Source organism: Macaca nemestrina, chromosome 13 (assembly GCF_043159975.1).
Source record: "Macaca nemestrina isolate mMacNem1 chromosome 13, mMacNem.hap1, whole genome shotgun sequence".
NCBI classification, from domain to species: domain Eukaryota; kingdom Metazoa; phylum Chordata; class Mammalia; order Primates; family Cercopithecidae; genus Macaca; species Macaca nemestrina.
This window is the reverse complement of record NC_092137.1, coordinates 36,361,521-36,382,384: the sequence shown is the minus strand read 5'-3', so window position 1 is coordinate 36,382,384 and position 20,864 is coordinate 36,361,521. Positions and strand designations below refer to the sequence as shown.

Sequence of the window (20,864 nt, the reverse complement as noted above, 5' to 3'; positions counted from 1 at the left end):
TCTCTTTCTCCCTCTGTCAATCTCAACACCGTGGAGCACAATGCGTGCTGGAGAAGCCAGCAGAACAATCCCCGCTGTCAAACAAACAAAAAGGAGGAACCGGCAACACGATAGGAAACACGCGGATATCTGCTATTAAAAAGCAGCCACTAATAGCAAGAACTTTTCACTCCCAGGTGCAACCCCCACCCCCTTTTCCTTTCAGGAGAGAAAGCCTTTGACCGTTTTCAATGGGCAAATAAATGAGTAACCACCGTGTGTAACTTCCCCTGGGCTGACATATTCCGAGGCTAAAACTGATTTATGTGCGGAGGAGGAGGAAGGGGGTGAAGAAAGAGCTCAAGGAAAAAATAATAAAAGAGTCACTCGGGGAGTGCGAGCTGGAGACACGTCTCCTCCGCCAACAGAAAAAGGACTTTCGCGGCCAGTGTGCAGCTCACGGTGCCACACTGCGCCAGTGCGGGGAGGGCGGTAGGGACGGGCTCCCCCAGGGGCTTGCGCGCGGCAGAATCCGCAGTGCCCCCCGCCCGCGGAGCCCCCACCTCGGGGTGCAAGGCCGGGCCACCCAGTCCCAGCTGGAACGGCCACACGTGTGGGCGTCAGTGCAGGGACAGGAGCGATCCTCCACTCGCTCGCCCCCACCCACCATACCCAACCTCGCCCGCGGCTGCCTAAGCGCCGGGGTGAGCAGGGAGAGGGAACGCAGGGCCGCGGGGGCACTCTCCCGGGGGGCGGCGGCCGCCCCTCCTCCCGCGGAGCCCTCTTTCCTCCAGAAAGTCTCGGCCAAACTTTGTTCGGCGCAAGCAGCGCCGAGGGGGCGGCGCGGGCCAGGTGGGAGGGGGCCCGCAGCGGGCGGCCGTACCTTCGCAGACGCCCGCTTCATACTCGGTAAGGGAGTCGCCATTGAGCGGGGGGCGGATGACACAGCGCAGCCCCCGGTCGCAGGTTCCGTAAATCCCGAAGGTGCCGCCGCAGCTCTCGTTCCTCTGGCTGGCGCACGTGTAGCAGCAGCCGCAGACGCCCTGCACGATGCTCCCCGGGCAGTTCCTGGGCTCCTCGCACTTGGACTCGTCACAGGGCAGGCAGACCAGCGCCCGGGTGCCGGAGCGCGCCAGCAGCAGCAGCAGCCCCAGCAGCGAGACCAGGAGGTGCCCGCAGCCGGCCAACCCCCTGCCCCCCGCCACCAAGTACATCCTCCTGCGCCGCCGCCGCCGCCTCCTCGCAGCCGGGCCGGGAGCGGGGCGGGCGCCCTCCCCTCCGCGGGGCACACGCGCCGCCGCCGCCGCACCGGCAGCCCGCGGTCCTCACCGCCCCTCTCGGGGCCCCCGGGGCGCGCCTCCCCTCGCGGGGCGAGGCCCCCGCCCCTTCTGCGGGCCGCGCCGACCCCGAGCCCACGAGCGTTGGCGCCGGCGGCAGCGGCGGCTTCCCCTCCTCCTCCTCCTCCTCCCGGGAGGGAGGGGGGAAAAAGGAAAAGTTTCCTCCCGGCAGCTCCGGTTCAACCCAAACTTCTGGCGCGGCGGCGGCGGTGGCTGCTGCGCTCGGCTCCAGCCCGGGCTGGCGGCGCCTCCTCCCTCTCCTCCTCCGAGTCGGCCGGCCCCGCAGCGGCGCAGCCTCGGGGCCGGTCCCCGCCTCCCGAGCTGCCGAGTGGGCGCGGTGGCGCAGCACTAGATCCGCGCCGTCCGCTCTGCGCGCCCAGCTCGCCTCACTCCTGCGCCGCTCCTCCGGGCGCTTGTTTATGGCTGGAGCCTCCGCCGCTCGGGCTGCGCCCTCCCCCATCCTACCTCCTCCCCCAGACCTCGCCCCCCCCGCCCCAGCGCCGCGCGCCGCTCATTGGCTGCCCCCCCACCCCCCTCCCCGGCCCGGCCGGCCCCCTCTACCTCCCCCTCCCCCTCTCGGGCGGCCGGGCCCTTCCTCCCTCACACGCCTCCTCCTCCTCTCGGTCTCCTCCTCCCCGAGCCCGGCGCACCGAACCGGCCCTGCCACCGAGCCGCGGCTCTGGCCCCGGCACCGCGGGCGCGCTGCGGAAGGGTTGGAGCGCACCCAGCAAGCAGCGAGAGTCGCGGTGTCCCGGGCGCTCGCTGGCACCGTGGCCGCGGCGGCCGGCCTGGGAGCCAGGAGGGCGAGGCGCCTGCACCTTCGGGGCCAGATTGGAGTTCGAAGAGTGGCGGGGACCCCAGAAGCTCGGGGCCGGGGCGATGGCTGCAGCCTCGGGAGGGTATCTGCCGGATCGAACCCCGGGAAAGGGAAGCAAAGGCATGGAACCTCCGCACACTGGATGAGAATCCATCTTCCACTCGAGCTGGGAATAGACTTTGTAAAAGATATTATGTAATGGAGTCTCGGGAACCCTGAGACCTCTCCAGCGAAGCTGAAGTGAATTAATTAAGTGCTTTAAACGGTCTTGGTAAATATTCCGCGGGAGCTGGGGAGGACTGTTGGGATGGCTGTAGCTTGAGTTGAATTTGAACTGTCCTCATTCTGGGTTTTGTCGCTCTGCTGTCTGCGCCAAGGTGCTGTGTTACGGGAGGGAGTGACTGGAAAGTAACAAAGCTGCATCTTTCTCCCTGGAGTAAGGCCGAAGATTGGATGACTACACGCCTTGACGTGACACTATCCCCGCAGATCTCATGCACCATGAACGCCATATGACATTGCCGTTTTCTTTCTCAGTTCATGGACAAAAGTGGTGGGTGTTCATTGTCTTCATTGTCAATGCATTAATAAAGAAGATGTGTGGTACATAGTCTTTGTGATAAATCAGGTAAAGAAGCAACGGAAGTGATGCAAAATGCACCGTGTGGAGATGGTTTCTCTTCAGTGGTTGTCAGAAAAGGTCCTCGTCATGATGGCTCTGTCACTGATGGGATGTGAAGTAGTAATCCGCTCCGTAGTGGCCTGCCATTCACAAGATGGGTACCAAAGTGAATAACACTAATTAATTGACCAAAAAATGACTGTGGTCAATGGGGGAAAAAATCGATCCCGTGGCAGGTGTGAAGTGGGAATGGCTGGCCCACCCTCTGATCCAAGATGGTCTGGCTGCAGGAAGGTGGCAGCCAAGTGGATTCTGAAAATCGTGACTAATGAACCCAAAGTTAATAGCTGGCAGTGCAAGGAAAGAGGAAACAAAGCTATCTTTGAAATTTTATGTTTGTGGAACAAATTTATACTTATGATAAATATTTTAGTTTAACGGCTCTCTCTAATCCTGAATCCAAAAGCCAGAGTTACCAGTGGAATATTCCCCCATGATTGGCATCAGAAACTAAACATTTCTCCTGTCATATTTCTTTGTCGAAGGAGAGGAAGAGGCTTATTAATTATCACTGATTATTATAGGGCCACGAGGAAGATGTTCAACAGTGGAAAAGGGAGTGAGCACTGCATTTTCTAGAGGGGTTTAAAGAGTTGTTGCAATGAAATAATTCCTGCAGTTGTGTGGGAGGTCAGATTAGATGATCTCCAAAGGCCCTCATACTACCACAGGGTCCTTAAGTGTTAAGTGGCAAAATCATTTAAAATATGCTAGGTTTTCTATTAGAAAAACCGAGGAGACTGGGCTTGGTGGCTCATGCCTATAATCCCAGCACTTTAGGAGGGCCAAGGTGGGCAGATCACTCGAGGTCAGGAATTTGAGACCAGCCTGGCCAACATGGTGAAACATGGTGAAACCCTGTCTCTATCAAAAATACAAAATTGAGCTGCGCGTGGTAGTGCGTGCCTGTAATCCTAGCTACTCAGGAGGCTGAGGCAGGAGAATCGCTTGAACCCAGGAGGTGGAGGTTGCAGTGAGCCGAGATTGTGTCCTTGCACTCCAGCCTGGGCAACAGAGCATGACTGTGTCTCAAAAGAAAAAAGAAAAGAAAAACAAACAAAAAAACTGAAGAGAAATAAAATACACATTGTTAAACATTGTTCTTTCTTGTCACCAAACAAGGCAGCAGCCCTTCACTGTGGGATTTGCCAACGAACTGTCATCATTGCTCTGTGTTAAAAGGTCCCTTCCACTCTTGCAGAGGAGGTTATCTGTATTTCTGTTCAAATGCAAGTATAAAGACATTAAAATGTAGCAGATAACATTGTAGGACCTGACAGGAAAAGCCAAGGTCAGGTGATGAGAAAAAGGCAGAAGTGAGAAAGCTACTGTAGTTAGGAAAGAAGGAGGTAATAAACATTGTCAAAGTTTAGCTTCTATTTATTTTTAAGGGGATATATTAAGGATTAAGGAAAGCTACAGATGAGCACAGGCAAAGGATAATACGGAGATGACTATTCGTTGTTCCTGGGACTTCAGAGGTAGAACCATCTGGAAGGTAGATGGACAGATACAAAATGAGAAAGGCTGACTTCTCACAGGAATTCAAGTCAGGTTTAGAAAGGACTGGGGAGATTCTTTACGACGAAGATGATTGTATCAGCTCAAAAAGAAAAAAAAAAATCAAGTTACATTACACATGCCCTTTGCCATAGAATTAATAGTCATAGAAGCAATAGAGAAAATAGGATTCCTTGAAGCCAGTAACTGGTGGCATATGAGAAACGTGCAAGGTCCTGGCAGCTTTTCTGAAACCAGTGTGTGAATCAGGAGCTCAGTTATGAAACAGCTCTTTCTTCTCTGGGATCCAGGAGAGATGGTAATAAGGTAGTGAGAAGCCGAGGCAATGATATTGAGGCTCAAATACAAAAGTATTTTCTTATCTTCTGAGACCAGACTAAGGTTACAGAAAGAGTTCGGGCGAGCCCAACATGATGACAATCAGGTGTCACGGGTGAAAGTGGCTAGGAAGAATTACCTGAAATTGAATGGACCCTGAAAGTCATGAACGAATGTTAAGAATTAGAGCCACACATGAAATATGGTTTAATGCCTCTCTTTCTGGGAAGCCTTCTTGAGCTTCTTTATCTGTTCTACAGCATTTGTAAGTACCTCTGCTTGCAGCATTTGTCGTGTTGCATTATAAATAGCTATTTAAATAACTCTGAACCCAATTAGCTTGTCAGCTCATTGGAGAGGGCAGGACTTATAAAAATGCATGCATGAATGAGTTCAAAAACGGAGAGAGTGAAGAATTACAGACAAAAAGATATTTGAATATTGTCTGCAGCCCTTCTCTTAGTTTTAGTAAATACCTCAAAATCAGTACTTGAAAGGGATGGTAGGGGCAGGAGGGAGTCATCGAAGCTGGGGTGAGGGAGGGGTGGGGGAGTCAGGGAACAGGTCTGGAAGGAACCAGGAATTATGAAGTATTTCTGATGGAGGTCTAGAAGAAGAGATCGTCTGCCCTCTATTGGCCACCCCGGGAATTAATACATTGTTGAAAATGTCTGAAAATCACAGTGCCCATTTTTTGGCCTAAGCAGAAAGTGGAAATGAGAGGGCAATAAACAGAATGTTAGTATGAGACCCCACCTTACCGATACAGTGTCTAGTCCAGCCTCCCACCTATAGTCACACTCTCTGGGATTTGCCTGCTGTTTGTATTTTTTCTTCCTGAAATGAAAAGAAAAATGTAGAAGTTGCCTTTGAGTTTGATTCACATACTGTTGGAATTGAGTTGCACAAGAGAAGAAACCTCATTGTGTTACGAAAATGTTGCATACGTATTAGAAAGTGCTACAAATAAAACAAGGTAACAGGTCTGGCCGGTTTCACCCTCTTATGCCACCTCTCTGGTCTCCTCAGCTGGTATCACTTATATATGGGTTCTCACTTAATCTAGGCTTGGCCACTGCAGTGATACAGACAGACCCTAGTTTGGAGACTCAACCGTCTGCATCTTGGGCTCTGAATCTGAACTTGAACTCTATTACCACCCCATAATACTTTATTTTTGCTAAGTGGGTTCTTATTTACTCTGCCTGTGAATGATAGCTACTGCAGGACTACCAGAAGGGTTACAAGACATCGGCACAGAACACAGGTTTTCTTTGAGGTTTGGCCTAGGATCCTGAAACACACACACACACACACACACACACACACACACACACACACACACACACACACGGTCTCTCTCTGTAGAAGTTTAAACAAGGTATTTATCCTTTCTGAATCTGTCTTCTCTGTAAAACAGGGACAAGAATACCAACCATACAGAGTATCCTGTGGATAAAATGATTATTTGCCTTTTCTATTGTTATCTTTAGAGTCCTTCTAATTGAGTGTCTCCTCAAGTTTTATGCTTGAGCTGGAATCCCTGCTCTCTGATATCTCAGCATTCATTGCTGTGCAACATCTGTTGGATCAGATATTGCATTTTTTTTTCCTTCTTAGGATCTTCTGTTGGCCCTGTTTTGACAGTGTGTCTCATCTTGGGGTTTTAGCCTCTGTGATATTTTCTCAAACCCATTTCAGTTTCTGACTTATTTTAAAGAGCAGTAATTGGTAATGATAATAGTAATAGCTAACACTAATAAAGATCTTATTAATTGCTAGTCAACATGCTAGATGCTTCATATAGTTTATTTTAAGTAATCTATGGCAGAGTCCTGTAAGACCACTGGTTTCTATTATGTCTAGTGCCTTATGTTGTCTTCATTTTTTACAGGCGAGGAATCTGAGGTATAGGAGATTATGAGGTATAGGAGGTTGCCAAGGTCTCAGAGCTGTGTGTACAGATATTAAGCTTAGAACCCAGTCCTATTCTGCCTTAAGGGCCTGTGTATTTAACTACCTCAATTCAGTAAGTTGGGTAACGGTGAGCTGCTCTTCTTTTCAGTTTTGTTGTTTTGTATGGGCCTCATTTAAAATTGCTAACATCTATGACAATATCTTGTCTTCTTTGCTAATTTGCATATAAAAAGTTTAAATACTGATTAACGTTTTCTCAAAATGGAAATAAGACCATTGTTTTTCTAACTACTGAATAACAAATATTTATATAATGTTTGCCATGTGCATATTTTAAAATTACCTTAAAATATTACCACATTTAATCCTCCATATAACCTGATGAGGTAGGTAATGCATTTTACAGGTACATTTACACCTATTTAAAAGGAAAAATTGGGCTGGGTGTGGTGGCTCATGCCTGTAATCTCAGCAGTTTGGGAGACCAGACTGGGTGGATCACTGGAGCCCAGGAGTTTGAGACCAGCCTAGGCAACATAAGGAGACCCCGTATCTACAAAATAATAATAATAATGAATTAGCCAGGCATGGTGGGGTGTGCCTGTACTCAGGAGGCTAAGGTGGGAGGATTGCATGAGCTCGTGAAGTTGAGGCTGAGGTGAGCCGAAATTATACCACTGCATTCCAGGCTGGGTGACAGAGAGAGACACTGTCTCTTACTTTTCCAATAAAGGAAAAATTGGAATTCAAACTCAGGCAGTATGGGGACAGAATCCACTCTATGCAATATTACTTCTAATATATATATATATTTTTACAAATACATGCTTACTGGGGGAAAAATGAGAAAAGACAGACAAGAAAAAAAGAAGAAAGAAAAACTTCACCTATAATGGTTTTATCTCAGGTGAGATAAAACCGCTGATAACATTTGTGACACATCCTTGAAGGTTTATTTTCCCCATATGGTATAAAATATAAAATGGGATATGTATCTAGCTCATAATTGGCTTTAACTTTCACATATATGTGCATGTTGATCTTTAGAATCAATAACTGCATCCTTTTTACCATTGATGATTATTCCACTGAATGTACATATTGCGTTATATTTAACTGATTCCATATTAACATAAATTTAGGGGTTTTGTGTGCTTTACATTTTCACTATTATAAACAAAGCTGCAATACATTTCCTTTTAGCCAAATCTTCCAACACTGGTCCATTTATTTTCCTTGGCAAATTCCTAAAGTGAAATTGTTGTTTGGGGATCAAAAGTTATGCACATTTTGACATGCATTGCCAGATTGCCTTCTAGAAACTTATTCACACAAATTTCCTCAAACACTTAATGAAAGTTCCCATCTCTCCAGTGTAGAGGCCCTTCAGGTTAAAAACCATTTCTTGTTGCTTTAAAAGCACCTTATATTGTAAAGCTTTAAAAATTTTTTAACATAAAAAATTGCTTTCACATTTATTATTTCATTCGATCCTTCAACATTAGGAGAGTTTAGCTATGGATCACCAAATGTTTTAACCTTACAAATTGCCAAATCATGTAACCTGGCAAATTATTTGCTGTGTGGTTTTTAAATAAAGTGTTATGTACTCAATTAAAATTTTCTCCTAAGAAGGAGTGCTTTTTATAAAACTGAACTAATAAAAGGGAATAAATTATTGAGATCATCCAAAGGTTAAGGAAATTTATCCTGTGCTTATAGACATTTTTTCCGGAAAGTTGGAAAAAACAAGTGTAAGCAAATTGAGAAGAGAGGACCCAGTCATGCATTGTAGTGAAGAGGAGGAATTTCCATCTGTTGCAGTGCTACCCACCTCTCTGTCTTTTCTTTCGACCCCACTGCTTGTTCTACTGTGTGCTTTCAATAACCTGAAGAGTCAAACATCCAAATTGTAGAAATTCTTCCCCAAGTCTATGTGGCATCTGTGTTAACAAATACAGCTCAATTTATTTCAACAATGACATCATTGACATACACATTTGTGTAATGTTTTGGAATTGCCTTGTGTAGTCCCTTGAGAAATCAGACACATCGTTTGTCCTATCTGACCCAACATATAATAAGCATATTATGAAGAACATGTAGTGAAGCAGATTATCTTCATTCACCGAACTGGCTCTAATTTACTTCTTACAATCTTTATCAAACTCACCCTCAAAAGAAGATTTACCACTGTTGAGAGTATTATAAAGAACCAAAGCATGTTCTAGAGAAAGTATCAAAAGAAGAGTTTTTAAATAAAAGTAGGCATTGATGGTATCCATGGAACAAGTAGACAGCTTTTCCAAGTAACTGCTGGCAAATGGACACCATGCATTTGAATGTAAATTCTGGTATTACGATGTTCTTCAGAATACTGATATTTTGTGCTGATATCCTATATATCATGCAACTGCTTCGTCATTCAAATGAGAATTCATTACCTATTTTCAGGTGGGAAATGGTGGTGCTCACCAGTGTCTCTGTTCCTTCTCTTCATTTCTGACACACAGCTAGATGACACTTACCAGCTTTCTTGCAGTGAACTGGAGTCATGAAATGTGGATGGAAGTGATAGGGATCTTTTTCAGGGCTGGCCTCAGAGCCCTCTCCACAGTCCTGCATATTGTCTTATTCCCTTTCTGCTGGCTGGCGGCAGGACTTTGCATAGAGAACTCTGAAGCACTGGAAGAGTCTGGAACCACTAGATGGATGGATCCTGGGTCCTTGAATGACTGCATGAAGCGGACCTCTCACGCCTGTAATCCCAACACTTTGGGAGGTCCAGGTGGGCGGATCACTTGAGGTCAGGAGTTCAAGACCAGCCCTGGCCAACATGGTGAAACCCCATCTCTACTAAAAGTACAAAAATTAGCCAGGCATGGTGGTGCACACCTGTAATCCCAGCTACTTGGGAGGCTGAGGTAGGAGAATCTCTTGAACCCAGGAAGTGGAGGTTGCAGTGAAGAGTGGAGATCGTGCCATTGTACTCCAGTGACAGAGTGAGACTCTGTCACACACACACACAAAAAAACATTAAACATTTATTCATGTTCTCAAAAAAAATGCAATTTGACATGTACTTACAACTCACCTGCATTTGTTTGTTGACTATGTAATGAATGTGCGAAGATTAGGTTACCAATCCTGGCATTTAAATTATTTTCCGTATCAATATTCCAAGTAGGTCTTAGCATTTTATTACTACTGATTAATATAAATTAAATAATATAAAAACCTTTCACTTTACTCAAATGGGAGAATGGCCATCTCTATTATGCTACCCAGTGGGTTTTAGTTCCTGAACTTTCACACTCTCAGACCATCTCTGCTCATGACTTTATTGTAGGTAACCAAGATCCTATAAACTCAAAAGAGAATGAGACTCTTCAAAACCCCATTTTCTCCCTTTCACAAGTCCTTCAGATCCACAGGGTTATTATGAACTATAAAATTAGTACCACTTCCTATTTATCGTTTAAAGAATATTTTGAAATTTTGATATCAGGTTCTAAGGTTATCATATCCATATTCCTTATTATTTTTGATAGCTTAATGTGTCTTGATCATCTTATTGGCTATATTTGTTATATTTCACCAACTTTTTCAACCTCAAACTAAAGTTCATACAACAAATCCAGTTCATTGCCTAAAAGCTAGTTGCCAATGAATTACGACTGGGTAAATGACTACTGGTTTGAGATTAGCCAGAAAAAATGGAACATTGAGCTCATAAGGCATGAAACCATGCAGAAAAAAATTATAAGAAATAGATTCCGAGAGTGTTTCCATCATCAACTGATTATTGCCAAAGACCATGTCATGTTTCACATTTAGATTTTGCCAGGAAGAAAAGCTAACCAGCAATGCCAATCACAGGTGTTTGAAGAAGAGGATTTTTCAATTTTTCCTTGACAAGCAATTGATTAAATTAGGAATGTCCTCAATGATGATGAGGCGTTGTGCTACAAGGTGCTGTAATAGAACAAACTCTTGGAAATCAAGTTGACCTGGGGTCAAATTCTGACTGTGTTTGTCACTGTCGCTGTGAGTTTGAGTAGGTTGTTTGAATTTCCTTTCTCTCACCAGTCACTTAGGAAATTAGTATCTACAGGATTCTGAGCATATAATAGATGCTCAATGATTCTCCTAGCATTTCTTGTAATTTGCTTTTTAAAAATTGTAATAGGGTTAGCTATTCACTGAATGTTTGCTACTTTCAAAAACTTTGTGAGATGGGCCCTAGTCTGGTTCTAAAATATAGGGGTACTTTTAGTCTGTGTGAGACTCAAAGCCAAGGACTTCACTTCATAATCACTATGCTACCTTGGCAGTCTGCAGTTATCCTGTCATGTCACTTACCTGTCTCCCCACTTAGGGTGCATGATTTCTTATTGGGCAGGATAGGAACTCTGAAGCCAGGAAACTGAATCCTGCTTTCCTAATCTGTAGACTGATTGCAAAAATAAATGTCACTTCTCTTGCACTCAAAGGACCTACTATCTAGTGTGGGCAATTGGTAAATCAACATTTTCAACATAGTGCAGTAGACGTTTACCAAATCAGGTCTACATGAGGAAACTGGGGAAAGTTTCACAAAATTCTCTTTTACAAAAGAAAAGATAGTTGGATTGGATCTTGAAGGAAAAATAGATATTTACCAGGTTTATAGGGTAAGGGAGGAAGAGGAAGAGATTCCAAGCCGAAAAACAAAACCAAAAATAAACAAAACAAAAACAGTGAAGTAGCCTAAAATAGAGTTTGGAACATAGTAGGTATTCAATAAATGTTGAAAGAAGGAAGAGAACGTAGACCTTTGCAATGGAAGGAAAAATTAACTTTGAGGCAACTGGTTGCTCAGTGGTAAATGTTAGGAGAGAGGATGGTAATTTTGGGCTGGATGATAAAGTTCCAAAATCTGCAGCAGAGTTTAGACTTCATCCTGTAGGGTTTCAGAGACAAGTGGAACTTTGAGAGACAAGTGACCTCATCAGATTCCCATTTGTAAAGATACCATATTGCACTGATTTTAAGACATACTTTTAAAATATTTTAACAATTATAAAAGTAAGATGCATCCTACATTTAATGGCATATTATAGTTTGACAGTGTGAATTTTCTTTCTCGGTAGTGTATAAAGTAACATCTTTGCTTACAAATGATGGCATTTTTAATAGAAGATTAAAATTATGGCAGTAGAGTAACAGAAGAACAATGAGTGGAAACAAGGAAATCCATTGGGAGATTTATCAAATAGCGTAGCTGTGGGATAATGAGCAGTGGTGTAAAACAAAATATGCATTGATAGATTTTAAAATTCCAAAATAGATTAGGAGTTTCTGAATTTGATGGATTAAATCTACCTTTTGGTTTTCCATTTTGTTATTTACTTTGCTTTGCTGCACAGCTAGAACCTGAAGAAAGCTCCTAGCTTTTCACTAAAACCATGATTCTCAGGTGAATAACTTAAGTATAAATAGTATTATTTAATATCTGTTAGGCACTGAAAATTTTCAAGGAAAGTACAAGCCCTGTGTACTAAGAAGGACTACTTTTAGTACTGTATCCAAGGGTGTCTGCTCTTTTCTCTGAGATTTCTTGTAAGAAACACAGAAAGTTTAAAAGCATTGGAAAAGGCTTCAGATATCCCCAGATCCAACTCTTTCATTTTGTAGATGAGGAAAATGAAATCATGGGGTGCTGATGACTTTACATTTGCTGACTCTTAGCAGCGGGAGTAGTTTGGAATAGTTTGGAACCCTCCTCCACCATCCTGTGTATCAGCAGGTTACCTGTTTATTTACCTCTGGATTGGCTCAGACTCCAGTTCTAGTCTTGAGCGGACAGTACAAAAGTATCTTCTACCCCAATTGCCACTATTTAAAGTTAATAAATTTGTTACCAGTTCCCTCTCTTTTTACTGTCTCGTTATTACTTTTGCCTGGACACCGGGTTGTGTGCATTCTAACCTCTGCTGATTAGATGATGGTGTCTGGGATAGGACTCTATGGCCTGGGCATTTGCTGCCTACCTCACCTTTCCCTTCTTCTCTCCCCTCCTCTCCCCTCTCCTCCCCTCCCTCCCCTCTGCTCCCCTCTCCTTTCCTTCCTTCCTTCCTTCCTTCCTTCCTTCCTTCCTTCCTTCCTTCCTTCCTTCCTTCCTTCCTTCCTTCCTTCCTTCCTTCCTTCTTTCCTTCCTCTTTCCTTTCTTTCTCTCAACAGGGCTCAGGTGATCCTTCCACCTCAGCCTCCTGAGTAGCTGGGACTACAAGCATGCGCCAACATGCCTGGCTAATTTTTCTATTTTTTTGTAGAGGTGGGGTTTCACCGTGTTGACCAGCCTGGTCTCTAACTCCTGAGCTCAAGCAATCGGACTACCTCAGCCTCCCGAGGTGCTGGGATTATAGGTGTGAGCCATTGCGCCCTGCCTAGTGCTTTGAGTTTCTGATGGGCACCACCTGTCTTTCTGTGCACCAGACACTATCATACTACCCTGAGGCACTTTGCCTGGTACCAGAGTAGCAGTCTCTAGCATACAGAACTCTGCCAAAGTACTATTTTTTACCTTCATCTGATTTTGTATGTGGCATGCCAGGGGTAGCCCTATTGGATATTTACTTTTTTCTCCATGCCCCAAATTCTGGAATCCTTATTCAACATGAAACCTCCTTCTTATCTCTAAGAAATAGTATGTGCCAGTAGGGTATGCAGTGCTGTGGTCCTTCTTATTGGTTGGGCCAACTTTTTTATTCACCAGGAATCCTTTCTAATTGACCTCATTGGTCAGGCATCCGTTCTGATTAATCAGTGCTCATGCATTTTAGTTCTTAAATATTTTTACTGTCTCCTCTGCTTCCTAGCAACCATTAATTGAGCACATGAAACTGACTGTATGCGAAATGCTTTGGATATCTCATCTCTTTTAACCCTCATAGTAATCTCATCATAAGGTGTGATCAGATAGATTTTACAGATGGGGAACTGAGGTTCAGAGAAATTACATAAATATTCTGAGGACATAATCCATGTGCCTGGGTTAGCATTCAGATCTGGGACTCGGTGACTTCGTGCCTCACTGTGGCACTGTAGTGCTCTCAATCTGGAACCAACTCATTGTACACTGAATCTGGTCTGTTTATCTTATTCCACATTAGAACATCCTGCTAGGTTGTAAGGTACCTCCATGTCCTTACTTGCTGCTTTGGGTGGTGGCCATTTACCTTATTCAGAACCATGAGTTCACCTAAGGCCTACTGACCAGTAGAGCTTCTAGGTCTTTCCCATCTCCCTGTCTTCTTAAATGCTGAAATGGCCAGGGAAATGAGACAAACTGGCCTAAAGTGATAAGTTGATTTCATCATTGTCCTGTTCCTCAGCTATCTAAAGCCTGTCTAGGTGATGCAGGTACTGCATATGTCAATGTCAGAACTGTGCAAATGCAATATATCCTTGTAACAAACCTGCACATGTACCCCCAAATCTAAAATAAAAGTTGAAATTATATTAAAAAAATTTAAAAAAAGAACTGTGCAAAGATTTAAACATCTTTCTTCTTGTTACATTCTGAAAGCCACCAAAGGAGTAAAGGGAGAATTCCCTTTGGTCTGTTTCTCATTCTAAACTTTTTTTTTGTTTAAGTTCCTAAAATAAAATTGTGGGAGTCTAAGTATATCATCAGGGAAGCTTATCTGCAAGTAGAGCAGTAAAATACTCATTTAAAACTCATTTAAAAAGTGCCTTAGACTGGGTACAGCAATTCACAGCTGTAATCCCAGCACTTTGGGAGGCCGAAGGGGGTGGATCACCTGAGGTCAGGAGTTCAAAACCAGCCTGGCCAACATGGTGAAACCCCGTCTCCACTAAAAGTACAAAACTAGCTGGGTGTGGTGGCACATGTCTGTAATCCCAGCTACTCAGGAGTCTGAGGCAGGAGAATCGCTTGAACCTGGGAGGTAGTAGTTGCAGTGAGATGAGACAGCACCATTGCACTGCAGCCTGGGCAACAAGAGTGAAACTGTGCCTCAAAAAATAATAAATACATAAATTAATTAATTAGAAAGAAAGAAAGAAAGAGCCTTAAAGTACACTTGGTGTTCTAAATGTGAACAGATCATGAATCTAAAATATTCCAATTTAATATTTACTGAGCACTTGAATTGCTCCCAACTCTTTTCTACATACTTTATGTGCATCCTCTCATTTAATTCCCCAACAATCTATGTAAGAGGGACTATTATTATCTTCATTTTAAAGATGAGGAAACTTAGGCACAGATTAGTTAAATAATGTCTTAGATAACCTAGGTTATATGTGGGAGGCTCAGGATTTGAAGATAGGCAATTTGATTCCAAAGCACAAGCTCTTGATATAACCTAAAGAATGATAATGTTTTATTTAAACAGATATACAAGAATCAGATAAACAGATGAATGTTGCTTTTCAAAGCACTAGCACTGTCACCTTGGAAAAATATACCCTTTCTAAGAATGTTGACGTTTCTCAAAATGTTTTTGTAACTGATATCTTATCTACTTACAAATCTACAAACAAACTAGACTTGTTAGGTTTATATCTTTGATTTGATGAGAAACACTATTACCTTAGTATAAAGATAGTTTCTTTATAAAAATTGGTGAATATTGCTCAACCCATGGAAATATACAAGAATAGGTAACTTCCCAAAAAAGAAATATAACTCACCCATGAACTTATAAAACAATGAGAAAATGCTTTTTATCTATCAAATGACAACTAGTTCTAAAGACTAGCAATATCCAGGATTGGCAAGAATGGGGGCAATAAAGACTTTCATGAATTATTGGTGGTAGTATAACTTGGTACATTTTTTCTGGAAAGCAGTTTGGAAACATGTATCAAAATATTAGCTGAACATATCCTGATTTAGATATCACAATTCCAAGAAAAAAATTCTTATTCCCAGAATACTCATTCTAAGACAATTTCTTATTCTAAGAACTCTTTTACAAAGAAGGTAATAAGGGCCCGGCACAGTGGCTCACACCGGTAATTCCAGCACTTTTGGGAAGCAGGCCTTCCTGGCTTGAAGCCAGGAGCTCGAGAACAGCCTAGGCAACATAGCAGGAACCCGTCTCTACAGAAAATTAAAAAATTATCCCGGTGTGGTGGTGTGTGCTTGTATTCCCAGCTACTCAGAAAGCCGAGGTGGGAAGATTGCTTGAGACCGGGAGGTTGAGGCTGCAGTGAGTCATGATTGTGCCACTGCACTCTAGGTCAAGGGCACAAATATCTAGGAGCCAGGATGTTCATCATAGTGTTGTTTATAGTTGAAAATTTGAAAATAACTAAATGTTGAGTAATGGAGTGTTGACTAAATAAGTCTATGTAATGGAAAATTATAGTTATTTTCTGATGATGTGCTTCCATATTTATTGTTTTGCAAAGATATCTGTGACATATTGTTGATGTTAAAAATGCAGATAATAATATAATAATTATGGTAGAATCTCAACTTATATCATTTTATTTATATCTGTATTCATCTCCATAGCTATCTACACAAAATCAGACAGATATTGACACAGTTCTGGAAAAGATATTCACCAATATATGAAGTATTATTATCTTTGTGTGTTAGGATTTTATACAATTTTTATTGTCTTCAATATATTTTTATATTGTTAAATCTTTATTTTATAGTATATTTTCTCTTTATAGTTAGGAAAAACAATAACTCTGCATTTTAAATAATTACTGTTATCCAGGCGAATCATTCACAGTCTTTACTGGACACAGGTCACAATAATTTTACATTGTTTTCAAGAAATGAAATACACTCACAAATGAAGTGAACTTGCCATATCTGAAGACATTCTTTTGTCATGTGAAAGATTAGTCTCAAAAGAGAATTTGCAAAATTGTTTCATAGCATTATGGAAATAAGAGTCTCCAAATGATGATGGCACTTCAATTCTCAACATTTATTTGGAGGTATATTTCTGGACTATTTGTTAACAAGATCATCTCGCTGCTTTTATTATTGTACCTCATTTGCTCTGTTTATTCACATCAGCTTTCATAAAAAATTTGAGAGCTGAGGCCTAAAGAAATTCTCTCACCCGGTAGATGAACAAGCTGTAATTTTTTTTAGCTTTGGCATGCATTGGTAAATGAATGCATATTTTCACTTGCTTGACCAAGCTCAGGAATCTGCAAGTCTGCTAACATTGCATTATGTGGATGATGCCCTGAATAATACCATGTGCCCTGTTGCAAAAGCTGAAGATGTGCTTGTGGAATTTATTTTATTCCGATTTATGAGGACTGCTGCACACAAATAGATTATTGTAGTGTCTGTGATTAATGGGACACCACACGGCTGCGTGGACTTCATAAATCATTTGATGCAATGTCTGAGTGAATTTTACTTGCAAAATCAGTTTCAATCAGCTTGACTTGAAAACTAGGTAAAGCAGAAGGAGGCATCTGATGGTGGGAGGTGTCTTGGTGGTGCAGCAGTCAGCACTGTGTCCAGTTTTATGTCTCTTGTTATCAGTGATGTGGAAGAGTGAATAAACAGCACGTTAATTAAATCTGCAGATGGAATTAGAAATGTCACAAATGCTGAGAAGGCCAGGGAAATGATACAAATTGGCCTAAAGTGATGTGAGACTTGAAATAAAGGCCAAAAATACAACAGACTTGAGTGTGTGTGCACACACACATATACACACATGAATCAATAAGTGATTCGAGAAGTCAGCTAATTTCATAACTCTCTCAAGATTCCAAATATCATATGAAAACAATTTGGGAATAATGAATACTAAAAAATGCCTGTAGGGTTTTATTCTAAGATCAACATTTAGCATTTGTTTTGTTTTTAAAATAATGATTTCATTGCTGTTTTGATACATAAGTAATACATATTCATTATAGAAGAATAAGAAGATACAGATCAACAACAAATAAAAAATATCATCTATGATCCCACTGTTAGTGGGATATATAATCATACATGTATATAAACAAAAATGAGAAAATGAGATCATACTGCATATTTAATTTGATATCCAACGCTATTCATGTAAAAATATTTCCTTTTTAAAAGGCCAGGTTTCTGAGAATCTTGCTTGATACTCACCTTTCTCTGGCTCATTGAATTTATTACCTTTAATCTTAGTAATTGGAAGCTCTGAGAAAATTACAAAAGGCTAATATTTGTAAAGGCAAACACTGAAGAGAAAAAAAAGAAAAGGAATTTTCTTTGAATTCTCTACCTACTACTCAGAAATTCCTGACATTGCTAGCTAACCATCTATTTATCTTAACCCTAATGAGTCAGTCTTTCACCAAAAGCACAGTCACAGAACCTCCTCTGTCTTTCTTGACACTGTGGGGAGGATGGCCCCTGATCCTGAGAATTATTGGCAATTCAGTAGAATTGTTATGAACCAAGGAACATTACCACTTCCACAAAGGATTTAAAAGGAGAAGGCAATTCTCTACACGATTATTCACAATGGTCAAAGAAGATAGTAATCTAAGATAAATGCCTTTCATAGGGTTAGGTCAGAGGAAGGATGAAGGAGGGAAAAGGAAGAGAGAGAAGGGGAGGGTGGAAGGAAAGAAGGGAGGAAGAGAGGAAGGAAGGAAGGAAGGGAGGAAAGAAGGGAAGAAGAAGTCTGCTTTTTTCCCTTTGAAATGTAGCTTTGAGCATGCATGAATGTGTATATAAGATGGACTTTTATCTCTAAGGAAAACTGAATAAATGAAATAAAAGCCTAATTTAAAGTAACATAGGCAGAATCTGAATCCACTATGAATCAAACCTGAAAGTATAGGGGAAAGATTAAGAATCAAGAGAGACCGAAATGATTCTTCGAGGTAATTTAGGAACATTGAATTTGGCATCAGATAGGCTTAACAGGAGTTCAGCTTCCTCCTTCCTGGCTATCAGTTCTCGGTGAGGAGGATCACAGCCAGGCTGACCTGGGCTAACCTGTTCTCGCCGTGGCCAGATGAAAGGGACAGAGCTATGAGCAGGTGTCAGGGTACCCAGATTTGGTTTTTCTGTCCACCACCCGGCTGTCACTAAGTGATTCCTATCACCTCTTTGAGCCTCAATTTTCTCACTTATGAAATGATGAGTTTGCCCTGGATCATCTCTAATGTCCTGTTCAGCAAGACCTGTAGTTCCGAATTTTGGCTGCGCATTAGAATTGCCTTGAGAGCTCTTAAAATCCACCGGGCAAGGGCCTTGCTCCAGACCATTCATTTATATCAGAATCTCTGGAGTGGGTCGAAGAGACAAATATCAGTATTTGTATGCTCCCCCAGTAATTCCAATGCGCTACCAAGGTTGGACATCTCTGAACAACACCAGACTATTTTTTATTCTTAAAAAATTAAAAAAATATAGCTAACACTCATTGGATGCTTGCTATACACCAGCAACACTTCATACACTATACTTCATTTAATCCTCCCAAGGACCCCAGGAGTTACAGTTTACCATTTCTCCAATACCATAGCTACACAAATTGAAGCGCAGAGTTGTTAGGTAATTAGTCTGAGGTTACCCAGCTAGTAAATAGCAAGCTAGAATTCTAACTTAGAATTCCGGAAGCCATGACCTAGTACCCTAGACCTTCCTGCACACTAAGTCATGTTGAAAATACAGAATCTGAACAGCCTCTTGTAAGCGGAGTGCAGCTTTGCATGTTTGGTAGTACTAGCATTTTTTCTGTAATATAAAACTGTGTGAGGATATTTCATTCTGATTCTACTTCCTGTCTCTACTTCCAATTTTACAACTTACTTTAATTTTTGCTTAGAGTGAGTGTGATATGGGCTGGGTTGTAAAGCATCTGCACAAGTATAGCCTCATGTAATGTTAACTACTGCTTATTATATAATGCATACTATGTGCTAGCCACCATCCTAGGTGCTTGTGTTGTAGTATATATTTTGCATGTATATATTTGTATATATTTATATTTATATATGTATTTTAAATGACCGCAATATATTGAATCTCCTATCAAGAAGTAGTGTCTATTACTTTACCTCTTCACTCTGGACTTGGTCATAGGCTTGCTTAAACCAGTGAGATATTAGCACCTGTGACATAAGGCTTGAAAAGTGCTTGGGCACGGGTGTGTGACCTTGCGTTTTCAGCCTTTAGAACCCAGTCACTCTGTGAAAAAGCCCAGTGAGGCTACTACGTGCGAGCGACACATGGTTCAGTCACTCCAGCCAAGTATAAGACATGTGAGTGAGACCATGTGGGACCAGCCAGCCCAAGCAGACCTGTGAACTGACTCCCAGCACATAAATGAATCCAGGAGAGACCAGCAGAAGAACTGCTTGGTTGCACCCCATGCAAACTGTCAACACAAAAGAGTTATGAGCTGATAATTACAATTGTTGTCTCAAATTATTAAGTTGTTGGGAAGTTTTCTATGTATCAAAAGCTAACTGATACACATAGATTAACTTCATAATTTCTCATACAATACTATGAGGTCAATTTTGTCATCATATCCATTTTATAAATGGGGAAACTGGGTACAAAGAGGTTAAGTAATTTGTCCAAAGTCATTTAGCCAGGAAGTAGTTGCATGAGGATGTGAACTTAGGCTGGCTTTAAAACTCATGTTTTTAACATCTATGTAAGTGTATATCTTTTAAGAGCATGCTTTATTGCATTCATGCTCAATGATTTGGATGAGGAACAGCATCAAAAAAACCAAAACAAACAAACAAACAAACAAAAAGAGCCAAACCTAAATAAATAAATAAATAAATAAAAGTCATGACAGTGATGGTGTGACAAGCTTTGACTTCTCTGATCCCTCTTAAGGAAAGCTATTCGTTTTCCCACCAGCACCATGACGGTGCTTTCTTAAAGCATGTGTACTGGCATTTCTCATCCTGTATTGTCTCATATTGATATAGTTGTTTCTTTTGATAACCTGGGATCTCTGTGTCTGATTTATACAGCCCTAGTGCCTGGCACAGAACCTGGGAAATAGTATAAGTTTAATAAATCCTGATAGAACAAATGGGTGAAGAAAAAAGAAGAAGTAAACAAATGAGTAGCTTTCCTTAAGGGGGATCAGGGAAGTCAAAGCTTGTCACATCACCATTGTCATGACTTTTATTATTTTTTTCGTGTGTTTACTTTAAAAATGTGGGGGAATGCTCCTTTATTAACATTATTTTACATAGTTCCTTCATTGCTCTCTCTCCCCTCCCTTCCTTCCTCCCTCCCTCCCTTCCTTCCTTCCCATATCCTTCTATTCTTACAGCT

The 20,864-nt window shown here is 42.0% G+C and overlaps 2 protein-coding genes across 5 annotated transcripts in view; one reads left to right on the top strand and one right to left on the bottom strand.

The window, feature by feature from the left end:
* LOC105464838 (cysteine rich transmembrane BMP regulator 1) overlaps positions 1-1,710 on the bottom strand; it is a 196,452-nt gene extending 194,742 nt beyond the window's left edge. For 3 of the 4 annotated variants that reach the window (XM_011712925.3, XM_011712926.3, XM_011712924.3), the window contains exon 1: positions 863-1,208. In XM_011712925.3, coding sequence (XP_011711227.1) covers positions 863-1,193 — 331 coding nt within the window. In that variant the 5' untranslated portion in view covers positions 1,194-1,208. Of the gene's footprint in view, positions 1-862 lie in introns of all 4 variants that reach the window. The other variant, XM_011712923.3, reaches the window with a different exon arrangement.
* On the top strand, positions 1,639-2,739 carry LOC112423673 (WW domain-binding protein 11-like). The gene is made up of 2 exons (XM_024787648.2): positions 1,639-2,404; positions 2,511-2,739. The coding sequence occupies exon 1, from the start codon at positions 1,736-1,738 to the stop codon at positions 2,330-2,332; it is 597 nt and encodes a 198-aa protein (XP_024643416.2). The 5' UTR covers positions 1,639-1,735; the 3' UTR covers positions 2,333-2,404; positions 2,511-2,739.
* Positions 2,740-20,864: the final 18,125 nt, after the last annotated feature.